Source organism: Eriocheir sinensis, chromosome 56 (assembly GCF_024679095.1).
Source record: "Eriocheir sinensis breed Jianghai 21 chromosome 56, ASM2467909v1, whole genome shotgun sequence".
NCBI classification, from domain to species: domain Eukaryota; kingdom Metazoa; phylum Arthropoda; class Malacostraca; order Decapoda; family Varunidae; genus Eriocheir; species Eriocheir sinensis.
The window spans coordinates 7,450,681-7,468,981 of record NC_066564.1 but is presented as its reverse complement, the minus strand read 5'-3'; the positions used below and the strand labels follow the sequence as shown (position 1 = coordinate 7,468,981).

The window sequence follows — 18,301 nt, the reverse complement described above, 5'->3', positions numbered from 1 at the left end:
GTTTAATGATGTCTTGATGGAAGTGGGTGAGCCTCCATGCACAAACCTCCACAGGCAGACCATGAATGTTTGGAATGACGCTACAAAAATTCCTTTTGGGCTGACTTTGTGCATTTTGGAGGAAACCCACAATGGGTGAACCCTTGAATAGTAAACCCACAAATACAGGGGACAGGTGTATGCATATAAGCTCTAAGGGTAGTTATTCGCATAGTATAGGAACTTGCTATTTTAGACTTGGTAGGTGGTTCATAATTTATCACGAACTAATTATTACTTCTGCATTTGTAATGTATTGGTCAAACATGTAAAGAAAAATAATTTTTGTTCTCTGAGCAGCTTGGGGCTCGACTGGAGAATTTGGAGGATTTGCTGGAGGCCACTTTTGGCCCGAAGGGTGTGGCTGGAGACAATGTGGAGGCCTGGCTTTCAGCTCTTGTGATGAAAGTCCAACAGATATTTACCGTGGCTTCACAAGACTTCACTCAGAGTCATGAGAGAACCAAAAGAAGTTACTCACTCACAGATGTCATTCATCTTCTTGATAGGGTGAGATTTGTATGACTATGGAATGACCCAATATTTAGATTGTTAATTAAGAGTTATACAGTTATTTTCATCCCTTCTTACTTACATGTATCACCAACTCATGCAACAGGTTCAGCATGATGCAGTGACTGTGTTGCGGGGTTGGATGTCAGCTGGCCTTGGTGGTCAAGAGCGGTTGTTTTTTCCCTACATAGTAGAACCACTGACCCTGCACTGGGAGGAGTTATTCACATCATGGGTCGAAGATCTCCTCGAGACAGCATATTCTTCACTCCTTAATTCAAATGTAAAGTGGCTTCTTTACATGTGAAATTCTGGTTGACTGTTCACCTGCATAATTTCTTTAATAGCAACATCCTAAACATAATTGTACTGAGCATGTTAGGTGAAAGAAATCCCTGTTGGGAGCTGTAGTGTGTTTTGGTTTATTATTGTGAAATAATGAAACCCCCTTTTTTTAAGGTTGAACTAACAACATCATGGGCTGAGGTGGAGGAGCAGGTGCTGGTGTGGAATCTGGTGGGCACCCCAATAGAGTTGTGGCAGCAGGAAGGTGGTCTCGTCTCTGTGAGTGCTTCTTCAAAGGTCGATCTTCTGAGCCTCCTTACCAACCCCCAAGCTTCTACTCTCAAGATTGGCCTAGGACCCAGGTCAGTTAAAATGATCACATCAATGTTAGTTACTACATTGACTGATGTTTTATTTTGGCTACTTATACTGTCTTCTGCTTGTAGGAACAGTTCTATAGCTGCATATTTTTGTATCTTGAATTTCTCCACTTAAGAATCTTCAAAAAAAGTCACGAGTCCCTAATCGATAAATATTATTGAACTAACACCTCCATTTAGCATGAATTCCATTAACCCGAATTTCTTTGGTAACTATCTTGTGTTAACCCGTAGCGTACCGCCCTATGTGATATAAAAGTGGCCTCCCTGGGAGTAAATTTTTTTTATTGGCTAAATCCCTTCAAAATGACTCCAGTAACAAGGAAAATAGGTTCATGTCACTCACCGTCGCCCATAAGTGCTCCGCAGCTACCCCCGTCCGCTTGTGGCTGGCTTGGCTTGGCTCGCGGCCCACCCTTGCCACGGCCCACAACTTGCCTTCCCGCACTTTTAGGACTGCCTTGGTATAGTTTTTATATATATATATATATATATATATATATATATATATATATATATATATATATATATATATATATATATATATATATATATATATATATTGTTTTTGTGCCTTAGAGTGCTAAAAGTATGTACAGCCAGTCAATATACACTGTTTTGAGTGCGAAATAGTGTTTGTGGGTACGAAAATGGTTCCGTAATTCAATACTTGGTAACCGTGATAGATTGTGTGTGTGTGTGTGTGTGTGTGTGTGAGAGACTGGCTCAAGGTCACTACTCGGCTGACCTCACTATGGTTATCGGACGTTTTCACTTTGTTTCGGAGTTGATTTCGTTCTCACACGCCCAAATTCACTTTCTAAGGAATGTGCGAGTGAGAGTATTTTCACCTCACGTAGATATTGAATTACGTTTCTCTTACTGAGTAATTAGTATACAGCAGTAGCCACTTCTCAGGTATTTTTTATACACTAGAATATATAAGTTTAGATTGAGTCATTTCTCTTACTGCATATTGGCCTGGGAGAGGCTAGGCTAACTCACAAGTCGATGCTCTGTACCCATATGAACATCTTGATGAACATGGGAGCGTCCTTTCAATTGTGATTAATTACGGTAATTTGCAAATGTGTCTGAAGCGTCAACGGTATATAACTGCAAATTGCTTTTAACGTGTGAGACGCGTCAACGGTACTCTACGGGTTAAATAGAGTTGACTGTATAAGTCGGCATCTTGAACCAGGAGGGCAACTTAGTATAACTGATCAGTCACATGTAACTACCATTGATTGCCTGGGTCATGTTCATCCTCCTTGTATATTTGGTCAAATGGTAAAATGTGATTTTATGTACAGCATGGGACTGTACTCAAGGCTTGGCTTGAGTCTGAATAGTCTCTCAGGAAAGGTTGTGGCAGCAACCACCACACAGACGTCTGCAGCTGGTGATGTCTCAGCTGTCCTCACACTACAGGTGCGTATGCTCATTTCTCATATTAGCCATGGCTCATGCATGTTGTATGTATGCATACTCAGCTATAAGAAAAGATAGATGTTGAAAGGCAGCGGGAATGAGTTTAATCAGACAGGGTGTCCGTACGAAAAAAAAGAACTTCATTTAGCCCATAAGCCTTTTGAGAATTCAAGACAGAGAGAGCATAGAAATCATAATTCTTCAGAATTATAATATCAGGTACAGTAAAGTCAGAGGGGGGATGAATAGGAGGAATATGCCCTGAATAGTCCAGAGAGTGGTATTGGTGATATTGTGAAAAAGGTTTATTAGAGTCAAATAAGAGAGCACGTGATGGTAGAAAGAGCACCCATAACATGGATCAACAGGACTGAGGAATATCTGAAGGGAAAAGGCCGGAATCAACGTGTGAATGTTGCAAAAACATTATTTGTGAAGAGAGAACTAGAAACTTTACCAGGTCCACCCCCTTGATGGGAGTCCTGAGAGGGAATAGTGCCTCAGAGCTATAGATAGATATTCAAAAACAGATTCCATTTATGCACCTGTCTTTCTCACTCTAAATCTTCCATAATAGTGGTTGGTGATAATTACTTCTGCCTTGACAGGGCAGTGACAGAGTTGACGTGAAGGTTGACCTCCCCCACTCATCTTTCCACGGCTACTCCATCCAAATCACCCAGAGCCTGGAGTTACCTGAGCATGGTAGAAGTAACCATGAGGAGGAGGTAGAAGAGGAGGAGGTTCATGGTACTTTTAATGAGATAGAAAACAGTTCTACATGTTTTGAAGAAGGAGACACCCTAGCTGATAGTGCTGTGGTTGGTGAAAGAGAAAGGGTGCTGCTGGTAGAGCAGTCTTGTGGAAGAGCCCTTGACACAGCACTGGGCATAAAGACTGGCCAGTTGAAACAGTGGACTGTGAGCCAACATGCTGTAGCTTTAAAGTCTTATGGTTTCCTCCGGAAGAGAGAAGGGATCACCGGGTACAGAATAATGATTTCTTGGAAAAATCCAGGCAAGTGTAAACTATCACAGTTGTCATTATTGCTCATTGTATGAAGTGATATTTTATGCTGCAATGAGACCAAAGTACTTATGTATATATTTTTATTCTAGACACTGAAAATGCTCTGAGACAAGCTGAACATATATATGATTTTATAATTATTTAGGGTTGCTTTGTTGTAATTTTAATTGTAATTTCATTCTCTATAACAGGCATGAAGTCACTTTTCCTTGATACCTCTATTGAAGCTGAAGGCACAGCTGGAGAGTATAAGGCAGGTCTGGTGCTAGGGCTTACATATGGCCCACACTATTCTTGTAAAGTTCTGCTTCAGAGCAGAGAATATTCTGCCTCTGCTGAAGGTGAGGAGTCATTTTTGTTGTAGTACAGAATCAACTATATCAATATATTATTTAGCTTTGAAATTTAATTTGATATACAACTTACTGCTCCAGTTGCACAGCACTGCTGGTGAAATATGTAGCCATTTGCAGTTCAAGAATAATTATTTTACAGCAACTCTGGTGAATGACCCAAACTTAAAGCGCATTGACGGTCATGTTGGCTATCAGGGAATCCACTATGGGCTAAAGGCAGAGTTGCTCATGGTGCAAAATGGAGGCCATGTAAGTATACAGTTTTAAGAACATCTGTTATATTCTAGCCTTTTTTGTTATAGTGTATTGTCTTAACCTTTTCAGGAATCTTTTGAAACTAGTGGTGTCATCATATAATTATATGAGAATATGGGCAGCCATCATACATTTACCCATCATGCTCATCATCGTTATTTTCATTTTTATGTCAATTCCCTTTTCTAGAGGTTAGATGTTTGATGACTTTGGTTTTCACTGTCAACATTTTCGTTAGAGCAGTAGTTTTGTTGTCTCCGATGCCCTTCCTGACAGACAACCCTCCCCATTTATCTGGGCTTAGGACCGGCTCTTAGTCAGATGAGTTTAACGATGTTATCAAGTTCGAACATGAAAAAGACTTATTGATTGTTATGATTCCTCAGGTGAGTGTGAAGCCCAGACTGGTGGTAAGCTACCCTGGCATGCAGGAAGATGCTCTGCTGGAAGGGTACCTTGCCCGATACTTTTCCGATAAGGTCACCAGTGTTACTATTGATTTATACACAGAGGGATCCCTGAAGACTTATCTTGATATTACTCTTAAAGGTTAGTACTATATTGAAACAATTATGAAAATCTTTAATAAGTTATTTGAAGTGGAACTCACATTAATTGGCTTCTTCCTCCAGGCACAGCTGAGGTTAAACACACAACTAATGGCACCAAAACTGTGACCCTTGAGAATGTACAGTTTTCCTCCCAGCATCTGTCTCTTGGACTGGAGTCTACACTTTCTTGGGGAGACAGGGGGGCTGAAGGAAGAGTGGAGGTGAGGCTCACTTGTAAGACTGATCACCAGAAATGACAATGTACTATTTGACAAAATTTGAATTCATTCATTGAATGTTTCCTTTTATGAATTTGAATACAAGTTCTAAATGAACCATTAAGATATGATAGTAAAATTTTTTAAAAATTCTTTGATTTAAACTGTTCTTATTTTGGTAGATCAAGTGGGGAGGGCAGGTGGTAAAAGTGGATGGGAGTGTCATTCACCTTGAGGGAACAGGTAAATCTGGGGAGGAGCAGGTCTATCAGTTGAGTCTCCAAGTCCTACTACCGAGCCACCCACACCTCACCACCAGCATCCAGTGCCTCACCAAGACTCATGACTCTCAGGTATTTATACCATGTGTACCAGGTATACCATGTATACTCCCAGAGCCTAACAAATGTCAGCTAATTTAGCAGTGACATATAAAGCATGAAACAAAGCCAAGAGGTGTAGAGTTAAGTTACAATTACCTTAAATGTACCACCAATGATGTTCAACCAGATGACGAGTGTGTATTATTACTAATCCTGTGAATATCTGATGATAAAAATATCCATATTGTAATAAAAACAGAGGAATTTAGTAATGAGAAGAGCTTCAGACCTAGCAACCTTGCTCTATGCCCTTTTGCAAACAATACATTATTTGTGGCATGCACTCAGAAGGTCATACACCTTTCTTTGCTCTCAGGTTGTATTCATGGAGAGAGTTTTTTATGAAAGTTACCCATAATAAAGAATGTATGTTACACTTGATGTCAGTTATATATGATGATAATGGATATAGAAATATGTTCTCCATCACTCCTCAGGGACCTCATAACCACAGAATGTATAAGATGGGATTTCTTACCCGGAAGTCAAGCTTTTTTTTTTTGAGAGTCGACCATATAAGCCAGAAACTTTGATGTATACTGTAGCTACATGGCAGAGCTGAAATTTTAACTCGTTTCAGCCAGATTTTTTCAATACATAATATGCTCCATGATTTCCATATCATAAGTTTTGATAATTAGAGGGCATGACATGTTTTGTTTTCCAGATGATGAATAATCTGACCATAATGATGGGATCGGAGGCAGACAGACACAGACAGTTTGAGGTGCTCCACTCTACCTCCTGGAGGGTGGCAGAAGCAGAGTCTGACCCTGATAATCAGTTGCCCCAAATTGTAGCAACTCATCATGACCTAGCAGTTCAAGTTGAAAATAAGCTGTGGAGTAAGTTAGGAGTATATGTACAGTGTTTGAATATCTGAGGGAAAGACTAAATGGACAGTTGATAAGATTGAAGTACCGAGGGGTAAATTATAATGACTGAAGAAAGTAGAGATCCTTCTGATATATCAGGAGTAGGCATGGCATGATAATAGGAAAACAGTTAGTGATGTTTATCACTGAGATTAAAGAAAAGCTGTACAGTGAAATGTCCAAAGCAATATTTGAGTAAAATACACATTTCCTTATTCAAGTCGTATGAGCATCATATTTTAAATCAACATTGGTCTTTTTCAGTCACATCACCAGATGCAGCTATTGAATGGAAAGTCGATCATATATTGGAGGTAACTGAGAGGTCTCTGGAGAACCTGGTCACTGCTGTCATAAATGAGGAACACCACATAGTCAAGGCAAAATTTTATGACCAAACTGAAGAAGTGTTCAAGTACCACATTGAATTAGAGGTAAAGAACCAAAGTACAGTAAGCCTCCCTGAATATGGACACCCATTGTCTGAACTGTACCATCATTATTATTAGTAGTAGTAGTAGTATTCATATTATTATTATTATTATTATTATTATAATTATTATTATTATTATTAACTTGGTCATTTCATATATGTATTGAGGCAGTGCAAGCATACGATAAGGATACAGAATGACATGCTCGTGAAGAAGATATACGAAAATCAAATAAAAGGGTTATGGGTTGGTTTGGAAATGATATTATATTGCATGAATAGGCAGAAGTTTAGGAGGAATGCAAAAGGGCAGTGCTTGAGCAAGAGAAAGTGTTGGCTAATTCCAAATCTTGAGAGTGCAAACATCAAAATTAAGTGATTAAAAGATTTCATTTATGGTTGCAGCTGAGCCTTCCTTCGTGGCACTTCAGTTATGTGGACACACTGGAGCAGCAGGCAGGAGGGGAGGTATTAGGCTTCAGTACCACAGTGATGCCTTCAGGCCGAGTTTACACCACAACCACCACATACAGGATGGCAGCTGAAACAGCCAAACTTTTTGTTGAAATTCACTTTGAGATATTGATACAGGATGGCACCCAGAGCTGGAACATAAGGCAAGTCATGTGGGGGACAGATCAGTTAGTAAAGGTATAAGTTTTTACTTTTCATTTTATAAACTTGAGTAATGTGTGAAATAAAAAAGCAAAATTTCACCTCACCAGACCCCAGATAGCATAATGCCTGTCAGCTTGATGATTGTTTATTAGTACAAATTCATGTGCGAAAAAAATTGAAAATTCCTAAAAATTCCCCAAATTTCCAAGCCTTGAAATTTCCCAGAAACTTTCCTTGGAAAGTTTCAATTTTTCAGAAATTTTCCCACCCTTTGCAACCCTAGTAGCAGTATTTCTTTGAAGCTAGTATTTGGATATTACTTAGGACCATTTATTGTAACTTCATTCAGAAATCCAAATTCCTGTTTTTTTTTTGGGTTAGGGGGGGGGGCTGTTCCTTCCATTAGTCTGCATTCTGTTCCCTGTATTTCTGAATGAGTTAATAGCACAACAACTTTATTCAGTGGACAGCAGATTTGCAAGTGGAATTCCTCTGGGATCATCTTGGAAGCCAGTGTGAAAGCTGGTAAACTGGATGTCTTTGGGCTGGAGATATCATTGGAAGGTGCCAGCCTAGCCCAGGTTGATTTCCATGCAAAAACATGGGCAAAGGATTTGTATGAAGGAGAGATGGCCCTAGGGAGTGAAGACAGCAGGACCAACTTTTACTTTAACCTTCTTGTGATTCCATTCAACCAGGAAGTTATCAGTGAGTACTTTTGTGTTTGAGCATTTAGTGATCATGTTTAAAATTACAATTTGTCAAGTGAAGTATTGTCACATACTGACCAGAAGAGGGGGCTGCAAATAGCAATGGAAAATATAACTTTTGAAACTTATGCTGCATCAAAGGCTTATTATTATTACTACATTATTATTATTATTATTATTATTATTATTATTATTATTATTATTATTATTATTATTATTGTTATTATTATTATTATTATTATTGTTGTTGTTGTTGTTGTCATTATTATTATTATTATTATTATTATTATTATTATTATTATTATTGTTATTATTGTAATTATTATTGCAAATTAAGAGGATAAAAAAATCCGAAGGATATTTTTTTTACTAATGCTGAAGCCTGCAAATTAGTTTGGCCTGTTTACCCTAGCATTGGACCAGCATTTTATGTTTTAGTAAGTCCATGTATCCTGTTTATTTTTTTTTTATTTTTTTTTTTCTGGCATTCATGATTTGGGTCCAGGGGGGTACTCATCTACCAACAATAACAACAACAACAAAACACTTAGTGACCCAGGTTTCTGCAGCAGGAGGCCTTTAATTTGGATATTTGTAGAGGTTCCGTGGTAGTGCAGTCCACAGTAATGAGAACCACACCGGTGGAGATCTAACTATGGTCATCATTATCATCCATTACCACTGTATTGAGTGTGCATCACCAGGTAGTGTGGCTCTGGACCATCGTCTGGAGACTGGAAGAGGTAAACTGGATGGGAAGTTATCCTGGGATGTGCGTGAGGACCCCTCCAGTGCCCTCACCCTATCCTCCGCCCTTCAGCTGCCTCACGTGGGGTCACCCCTACAGATAAGGTATATTACCCTCCATTTTTTCCTGTTATCTATCTGTACCTGCCATTACAAGTATGTTTTTTCCACCTTCTCATTTACTCTTCTACAGTAGAACATTGGTTTGGTGCAGGATGACTAAAGATTATTGATTTAACAGGAGCTCCTGAAGTTTGGACACTTTTACACAAATATTTAACATTTATCGAATACACGTATCAAATCTGCTGTGTATTTCTTCTACCCAACATTATTGTTTATATGGTATGCATCTGTATATTCCATCCTCTCTTTTATGTTTCTTCTCCTCCCATCCCTTATCTTTTCTCCCCTTCTTCCATTTGATCAGTGGGTCTTTGTCTGTTCTTCATTGGACCTGGGTTACTGAACTACTTGTGGACTTTGGTGAGGAAGTTGGAGACAAACACAAGGTGTCTTTTATCTTCATCTTGCCTGATAAATCAAGGTTTGTGTTGAGTTCCTACAGTTTTGGAGCTATAATATATTTTTTCTCCTATTGTTCATTTTCATGAAATATTTCCTAGTCTGATTTAAATAATGTTTGGCTCGATAAAGTTTGTGATTTACAGCACCATCATTTACTAATTCATGATTTTGTTTAATATTTACTTAGGTTTGAAACAGGTTCCCAGATGGACCTATCTTTCAGTCAGAGAAACTTTTCTGTTATGACTGGTTTTTACCTCGTTCTGCCAGGAGGAGATACTCATAATGTGAGTATATGTGTTGGTGCATATGATCTTTTCCATCAAAAATGTTCAAATGAGTCAGCAGATAGAGAAATAAGTTAAAGTATTGAAAATGAAAGAGCCCCTAGTCAGAGATGTAGCCATCAATAACATGTATCATAACCTATACCCTTTGATGCCTTGCTCCCTCATGGGAATCTCCCAATTTTCCTGTTCTGGCACTCTATTCTTTACCATGTCTCTCCTTCACACCTTTAAAATCTCATCAGCATTACCATCCTCCACACCCTGTCAGATGTTTCACTAATACCAAAATGTTCTTTCCACGTAAAAGATTCCAAAATTAGAGGATAATTACTAGGTTCATCAACATTATGTACTCTGTCATCAGTTGTCTGTGTCGACCAAAGGGATACTGGGACATGAACTCAGCAAAGCAAGTCTTGGCCTGGATATTGATTCTCCAATAAGCCAAGAAATCCATTTTCTTGTTCAGATTGTTAAGAAAGAAAGTGACCATACAAGTAATCTGGATTTTAAGGTAAATATTTCTTAATTTTCCTTATTAGTTTTGTGCATAATTATATATATTTAGTTAATATTAGGTCTTGTAATTCCAAAATCCAGGTGCCTGGGTGCACCATATCTCCATTTCTATTTTTTTTACTTATTTTTCTTTGCTTGATGAATTTCCTTCATCCAGCTACAGACTCACTCAGAGGCTGAGTACTGGGAAGCCTTTTCTGTAGCAACAAAAGGTAAATGGGATGGACGCCAGATGGATGGAGTGACCAGGATGAACTGGGGTGATGTTGCTGTACACTTGAATGTGTCTGGCCTTTATGACATTGAGGGGAATGAACATCATGTGGCAGCCTTGGCAGAACTAAAGGTGCCCTCACTGCCTGCATGGAGCCAGCTCAAGTCTTCCATTGAAGGAAAGTTATGTATGGAGCAGAATCCATCCACTTTAAAGGTGAATATTGTGGAGTTGATATGTCCCTTGCTAGTTTAAAGCATCAAAGTTTTCTGTGGTAATTATCTCTGTATTTTGTCAATGTTTTTGAGTTCTCTTCATCAATACATAATCAATAAAAAGGTTAAGGGAAATGCATATCATCATTTAACTTTTATATTTGTGGAGAGAAATACTTCTGTACATTCATAATTGGGCAGCAATTTTTGCTTGTTAACAACAACAAATATATTAAATTATTCTCCTCTGCTTCTTAATTGAATCATAAGTTCATGAAGAATTTGATTGCAGGTAACTCAGATCTCGATAGTAGAGAAAGACTATGAGGAAGTGTTCAGCAGTCGAGGGGAAGTATCTGTGCTAGTTCCAGAGATAAACGGTTCACTCACAGTCTTCCATTCAGGAAATTATGCCTCCAGACAGTCCTACAATTTGAAAGTAAGTATCCTTTTGGAGGGGAGTTGATATGTATTAATTTAAACTTCATAAAGTCTGAGATTTTCATTAAGCTGAAGGTAATAGGCCATGAAAAGGTGTGGCAGTCAACTGAAGGGTGAACTGAATTGTTTATCTATTTACAATGAATTTCCTTTCTAGACTGACCAGCAGTGTAGAATGACATAAGTGCATTTTAAGGTGGCAATTTGAGGGTATAGATTCATAAAATTATACATAATGGCGAACTATTTAACAACAGAGAGGATTAAGAACATTCATTCACATTTTACTGTACCTAACGGAGATATTTCTAACAATTTTGGCTGGAGTAGGTAGGAAGACACCTACTGAAACGGGCGCAAGCCACTCCCGATGAGGTATACAGTCAAACCTCGGTTTTCATATGCCCAAGTTTTTGTATGATTCGTTTTTTGATGAGTTTTTTCGTCGAAATTTTGTCCATTTTTGTACATCCACTCGGTTTTCGTACAGTTGAAAATGGTCCGTACTAAACTCGTCCGCCTGCCCGCGTGACTCGGCCACTCATTTCCCGGAATCAAGCGCTCACACAAAGCATCCAATGCATTCATGACTCACAGCCATATGCTCTTCTCAACATCATCCTCGAAGGAAAACTTAGCATTTCTAAGGTACCTCCAGACCTCCCTTGAACCTTTCCATTGGGACATAATTAGGAATTATATCGTTATTTATGCACAATGAAGTTGCTATTTTCACGCTGACTGCTCTTCTGAACTTGCTAGCTGCATGCCTCCCCCCTCCCGCTGCCTCGCCACACACGACTTTCTGCTCAAGCTCATCCCTTTACTGTTCAAATTCCTTACGCAAGAGTAAACCAGCATCTTCACTCTTTCATCCCTCACACTGGTAAACTCTGGAACAATCTTCCTTCATCTGTATTTCCTCCTGCCTACGACTTGAACTCTTTCAAGAGGAGGGTATAAGGACACATCTCCTCCCAAAATTAACCTCTCTTTCAACCACTCCTCTGTACTCTTTTTAGGAGGAGTGAGTAGCGGGCTTTTTTTTTCATTATCGTTTTTTTATGCCCTTGAACTCTCCTTTGCTCTAAAAAAAAAAAAATTTTATAGTTATGTTGTAGTGACTGCCTGGTTAAGATATACCAGTATCTTCTTTAATGTCATGAATTTTGTAACTGGTCGATGTAACACAACAGGTTATTCTTTCATAATCCTTTGATAGGTTTGAGAAAAATATTCGTTAGAATCTAGATGGTATTGGAGGCAAATATAAAGTTGCGTGGCAAATGTTGATGTGCAGACTCTGGTGCAGAGATTATCCCCGCAAACTGTAAGTAGTATATTGTATAGAAAAGGGTTTGGCCATTGCAAAATGACACACATTCACAGACTATTTAAGTTTTATCACCAGTTTTCATGTCATATCACCTTGTTTTATTGTATTCTTTTGAGAAGTTTTGTAAAAAATTCTTCATCCATTGTATTATTATGCACCTCCATGGAGCAATGGTTCATGCCTAGCTATGAATCTTTGGGCCTGGGTTTTAATTCCAAGCCAGGCAGTCAGCGTGCAGCTCACTCAGCTGTTCATCCTCCCATTTTTGGCGGGTTGATAAATCTGGGGAAACCTGGCAAAGATTAACTGGTAATTCTGAACTTCACTTCATCAATGTAAAGGAGATAACCACTTCAGTCATGTGCAGCTATGGTGTGTGCAACCAACTTCCCCTTTACTGCATTATTAATTAACTCATTGTCTCCTACATTTTTCAGGGTAAATTTACAGGACAGGAGGTGGAGATGTCGGTGTCTGGCACAGTAGATGGTGAGCCCATGAAGGCAGTAATCCACTATGTGCACAGCAAACAGTTGAGGGTTCATGCCAGCTACCGCAGTGAAGACTACCTCAGTCTCTCCTTTCTCACAGAGCTCCAAGACTTCCTTATTGGTGCCATGGAGGTAAGTGTGTCAAGTTACAAGTTTCATTCTTGATTTGAAAGTGTTTTTGTCCTTTTGTTATTGCCATTGTTTCATTGTCATGAAGACTACACTTGCACATCAGCAATGGCATAGATTTGTGTGAGAGAGAGAGAGAGAGAGAGAGAGAGAGAGAGAGAGAGAGAGAGAGAGAGAGAGAGAGAGAGAGAGAGAGAGAGAGAGAGAGAGAGAGAGAGAGAGAGAGAGAGAGAGAGAGAGAGAGAGAGAGAGAGAGAGAGAGAGAGAGAGAGAGAGAGAGAGAGAGAGAGAGAGAGAGAGAGAGATATATATATATATATATATATATATATATATATATATATATATATATATATTATAGCTCTATTTTCATCATAATTTCTGCTGTTGAACATAACATTGAGTTGAGTTGTGTTGCATGCAGGAGGGGGATCCAGCTTACTCCCTCAGCACAGAAGGCCAACTAGTAGTGCTGGGCCAACACACAAAAATGAGTCACCATCTCTCCATCTCTCCTTCACTGGCATCTTCTTCATTAAAGATTGTTCCCATTGAAGGAAAAGTTTTCATGGTAAGTTCATCTTTTTATGCATTCATGCATCTTGTAGTGCAGAGGGCCACTAGGTTTAAAAAAAGTGCACTCATTTCTACCTTTCCATAATTCTAATCTATTTACATTGCAATTTTTAAACCTTGTGCATTATGAAATACTTTCTCTCTTTATATATTGTCATATTCAGTATAGCAAATGATAGATCTTAATACTTTATTGATGACATTTGTGAATAAACTTGTAAGTATAACAATGAGTGGTTGATCAGTTTGTGCAATTTATGCCTCCTGCTGCCAACCAGCTCAAGACAACTCGCACCAAACTTGGCCTTAACCACTGGCGCTCAGACATCAGCCTTACCTGGGGCCAGCGTATCTTCTCCTATCATGATGAAGTCAACATTCCCAGTCTAACAGAGTTGTCTCTCAGGATAGAGGTGGATGCTCCAGCCCTTCTCCTCAATTCAGTGATGGTAATGGTGGAGGCAATGGAAGAAGCTCAGGGAGGAAAGACAGTGAAACTGCTTCTTCAAAAACACAACGCAACTATTCATAGTGCAAGGTGAAGCACTTGAGTTATGAAATGTTACTTAGCCGACTTTGTTTTGAAAAAATGCAGGTCTCCCCCTCCCTAACTTTCTCTTTCACTACACTCCTTTCCCTCTCTCTTTTCCTGATATATAGACAATTAAATATGTGTTAAATATATGCAAACATTACATATATTACTTCATATATCAATGTGAGGCACTAATGCTATGGTGAGGATGTGAGAATAGTCAAATGAGGAGGCACTTTACAAAATTTTGGGTCACAGGATGATCACACAACTTAACCTAACAATATTTAGAAAGATATGGTTTACAATGTTGGTAATCTTTTATATCATAAACAGAGTGTTATTCTACAAGTATGTCACAAATGGAGAAAGTGTGTGGCAGGCTGGAGCCACAGAGGTCGTGGTCAACAGCCAAACATACCGAGACATTATGTTCCACCATGCTGTCATTCCTCTTACATCAGGCTTGGAGGTAATAATTATCATAACTTTAGAAATAATTCATCCCAGTTATACACAAGTATCTATTGATAGAGCATCTAATAGGGTTGAAAGGGGAGAAGTTTTGGATGAACTGTACAATTAGTATAATGCAAGAAGTGAAGACATGATATTTTGATTTTTGTTTTGTTTTTGTCATCTGACTGGTTAGATTTCCACACCCAGCAGTAAACCTTGTTTGTGGATTTACCTATTTGTGATATGCAGGAATAAGTTACTCTCGGGGTCCCATCTCTTGAGTCATAATTGATCAAATTTAACTTAAAAATCATAAGTTTTGGGATCAGACAATCTCTGTCCATGCTGTTCCATTGTTTAATGCATCAATTAGGACCATCCCTTACAAACACATCTTATTTAACACTTCCATATAGTACTTCCTTTATCACCCTGAACACTGTAATCATGTCAGTTCTTTTTTTACTTTCTTTTTCAAATTTATTCCTCTGAGTTGAGTTTGTCAGGCCAGGAACCATCTTGGAATTCTCTTGGTTTTGCTTGAATGTTTCTCTTAATGTGGTGACCAACTACTGTCGTGTATTCATCATCCTTTTCAGTTACGTAGTGAAATGTCACCGATGTCTGTCAACAGCTTATAAGTCTATCTGGCAATCTTTTTAATATATTTTTCAGGTGACAAATCATCCCGAACCAACACTTCCAGGTCCTTCTCTTCTCTCACTTTTATAGATTTTTCAGTTCCCATAAAATAATTATATAGAGACAACTTCTTACTTCTTTTCCCCATTTCCAATAGTCCAATTTGCACTGGTTTAAATTTCCCACCCCTGATTCCATATGTAAATCCTGTTAAGACTCTCTTGCAGGATTTTGTAATCCTCCTCAGCTGCTGCTTTCCGCATGATCTTGGCATCATCTGCAAATAGGCTTCCATAACTGTTCATTCCTTTCTCCATATTGTTTACATTGTGGCAGCTCAAACAAATTGGCTCAGATCCATTTTCTTTCCATTTTATTCTTCTTGTCACATCTCCATTTATATTTACCATCTCCTGCCAGGATATTGACATCCTCACTTAACTTTGTTTCCAGAGACCACATGATGTCAGGCTTTTTTATTTATTTTTTATTTATTTATTTTTTTTTTTTTAATTTTTTTTTTATCCCAGGAAAGCTGTGTTTATATGATTTGGTGTTTAAGTTTTCTGAACTCAGTTTTTCATTGTTTTATTATTGGTCATGTGTGTTTATCCTGCAACGTCTTTCTTTGTGTGATTGGACTGTGTTCCTATTTCACAGTAGTATGCTCTTCTCTGATCCCAAAATTGAAAAATTGCACTATTAATTTGAATGTGTTTATGTTTTTATCTCAGAGTAGCTTTTTTTGTGTGACCAGGCTTTTGTTATCAGGTGAAAAGCAACATGACAGTGGGACACACACCACTGGTGATGGTGGAAGTGCGTGTGACACCTGACACTAGGGTGCTAGTCCTGGCTCTCTGCACCACTGATGAGGAGTGTGTGCGGGTGCAGACGCAGGCCATGGAACAAAACACTCCCTCCACCAGAACTTTCTCCATCTCTGTACGTGCCCTCAACTCCCTCTTTTGGAAGGATCCTCATGAGCCATTTACTCAGAATTCAGTCACTTTTCTGGCTGAGGAGACAGTGAGTAACCAAGCATCTGGGAATTTTTTGGTCTCTTTCTCCCATATTGCCATTAGCAAATTTGTCTTCACTGATTTTTAATCACTGAATCAAATCATTCAGGCTGACAGAACTTTGGTGTCAGGCGGAGTAATCCGGCTGGAGTGTGAGGAAGTTGGCTGCTTCACCTCCACCTCAAAGGGTGTGCTGCACACTTCTTTGCTTCTCACCCACGACACTCTAGGTATGTAATGAGTTGGAAACTTTGATACACAGATGACATTGTAGATTTTAGCAGACTATAGCTCACTATATTCAAAGTATATGAATACAGCATACTATATGCTAAATGTGTAAATCTGAACCTCAATGAATGAATATTAAATTTTAACAGAAAATGTAGTGATTTTTTTTTTTTTTTTTTTCACATATCTTTTAGTACTTTTTATGATAGAAGCTTTTGTTGACATTCTTTAGTAGTTATTTCTTTCACATCTGGTTATGGCAAATCGCCCATGTAACAGTTCTTGCATTGAAAACCTACAGACGTGATGGTAAACACAACCCACCGCACTATTGTACTGGCCAGTGTGTTGAGGAAGGGTCGGGTGGATGAGATGCCTAAGACTAGTCTTCCTGGAGGCATTTTGAGTGACTCCACTATTCTGGAAAATCAGCTGTGGCTTGACAGGGAGCACAATCCTCAGGGTGCGATTAACTGGACAACCAACTTAGCCGCTTATACATCTTCAAGAGCCTTAGAACTTGCCCTTTCCTCCTCACTCCACCATCCATCCTTTGCCAAGGTAACTTTGTAGGTGGTTAGTGAGTGTTCTGATGCTAATTGGTTCACGGATACAAAAAAGTCAATATCTGTCAGGGTTGTTATTGACATAAATACACAGAGGTCATAGGGATAAACAAAACACACAGAAAACTTTTTTGTGTGTATATGTGTGGGGCTGGTAAACAAAGAAAAGAGTGAGGTGCACTGTGTGCTTTCTGTAGTATCCTTACATATGTTATTGTGTTTACATTTTCATTTCTTGTTTCTGTATTTTTCTGTTTTGTTTTGTCTGAGTGACTGGATGGTGGTGATGTGGTGGTGGCGGTGAGGCAGCACGGGTGCCACGGTTTGTAAACAAAAAATAGCATGAGGTGCACCATGCACATTCCAGAGTGCACTTCCACATGTTGTTTGGTTCATTCTTTATTTTCATGGCTTATTTCTGTTTTTGAGTCTTGTTTTGTTTAACTGACTGGAATGTTGGCATGGGTGCAGAATTTGATAGTTCCTTCATTCCTTGCCTCCACCTCGTGTACTATATGGATTCAGCGCAAGCGCTTTGAGTTTGTGAGTTATACTTTCAGGTCCTCATGTAGTAGGCATGTCGTGTATTGTGAAGACATGTAGTGGGCGTGCCTGCTACATATTACAATATGGTGCTTGTCCAGTAGTATATGGCAGACATGTACTACAAGTCAGGAAAAAACTGACCAAACATCTTTGTAAAATTGGTAAAGGTCAGATTTTTTTTTCTTTTTTTCCCAAAAATACAGGGCTTAAAAATGGGATGTGTCTTCAACACCATTGCATCTTTGACACTGGTGAATATGGCAAACCTTTCATTAGTAAGTTGAACGGCTTAGGGATAAGCTTGAATAGAGTCCTGGTGCAGCAGGGAGATATGGTAACAACGAGATTATATGCTTATTTCCATATTTTCCAGACCTTGGATATTAAGGGTTCCCTCATGCTCGGAGCAGAGTCTACCATCAGCCTCTCACTGGTGCTTGACATTTTTTCACGGGAACAGGACGCTCTCAAGGTGGATGTTGAAATGCAGCAAGAGAGAGGGAAGTACATCCTGCACAGCATCTTAACTGTAAGAAACACACATATACAGTATTTATTAACTAATGTTTTTATTAATGCATATGTTGTTGAAAAGAAGTGTTTGTGAGGATTTTCTCAACAAGATGGTATTTCAGCAATATTGCAATGTTCATATAAGTTTACCCATATATATATATATATATATATATATATATATATATATATATATATATATATATATATATATATATATAT

The 18,301-nt window shown here is 38.7% G+C and overlaps 1 protein-coding gene across 7 annotated transcripts in view; it reads left to right on the top strand.

Annotated features, from left to right (window-relative positions):
• Positions 1-18,301, top strand: part of LOC126984229 (uncharacterized) — a 44,836-nt gene that overhangs the window by 12,043 nt on the left and 14,492 nt on the right. For 6 of the 7 annotated variants that reach the window (XM_050837779.1, XM_050837778.1, XM_050837781.1 and 3 more), the window contains exons 14-41: positions 340-549; positions 659-835; positions 1,012-1,199; positions 2,534-2,651; positions 3,260-3,668; positions 3,872-4,021; positions 4,176-4,285; positions 4,678-4,840; positions 4,924-5,063; positions 5,243-5,413; positions 6,111-6,288; positions 6,583-6,752; positions 7,157-7,368; positions 7,833-8,077; positions 8,784-8,931; positions 9,257-9,373; positions 9,542-9,641; positions 10,009-10,158; positions 10,321-10,593; positions 10,885-11,031; positions 12,807-12,992; positions 13,414-13,560; positions 13,844-14,103; positions 14,437-14,572; positions 15,973-16,230; positions 16,333-16,453; positions 16,756-17,015; positions 17,940-18,095. In XM_050837779.1, the coding sequence (XP_050693736.1) occupies positions 340-549; positions 659-835; positions 1,012-1,199; positions 2,534-2,651; positions 3,260-3,668; positions 3,872-4,021; positions 4,176-4,285; positions 4,678-4,840; positions 4,924-5,063; positions 5,243-5,413; positions 6,111-6,288; positions 6,583-6,752; positions 7,157-7,368; positions 7,833-8,077; positions 8,784-8,931; positions 9,257-9,373; positions 9,542-9,641; positions 10,009-10,158; positions 10,321-10,593; positions 10,885-11,031; positions 12,807-12,992; positions 13,414-13,560; positions 13,844-14,103; positions 14,437-14,572; positions 15,973-16,230; positions 16,333-16,453; positions 16,756-17,015; positions 17,940-18,095 (5,100 nt within the window). Of the gene's footprint in view, positions 1-339; positions 550-658; positions 836-1,011; positions 1,200-2,533; positions 2,652-3,259; positions 3,669-3,871; positions 4,022-4,175; positions 4,286-4,677; positions 4,841-4,923; positions 5,064-5,242; positions 5,414-6,110; positions 6,289-6,582; positions 6,753-7,156; positions 7,369-7,832; positions 8,078-8,783; positions 8,932-9,256; positions 9,374-9,541; positions 9,642-10,008; positions 10,159-10,320; positions 10,594-10,884; positions 11,032-12,806; positions 12,993-13,413; positions 13,561-13,843; positions 14,104-14,436; positions 14,573-15,972; positions 16,231-16,332; positions 16,454-16,755; positions 17,016-17,939; positions 18,096-18,301 lie in introns of those variants that run through there. The other variant, XM_050837784.1, reaches the window with a different exon arrangement.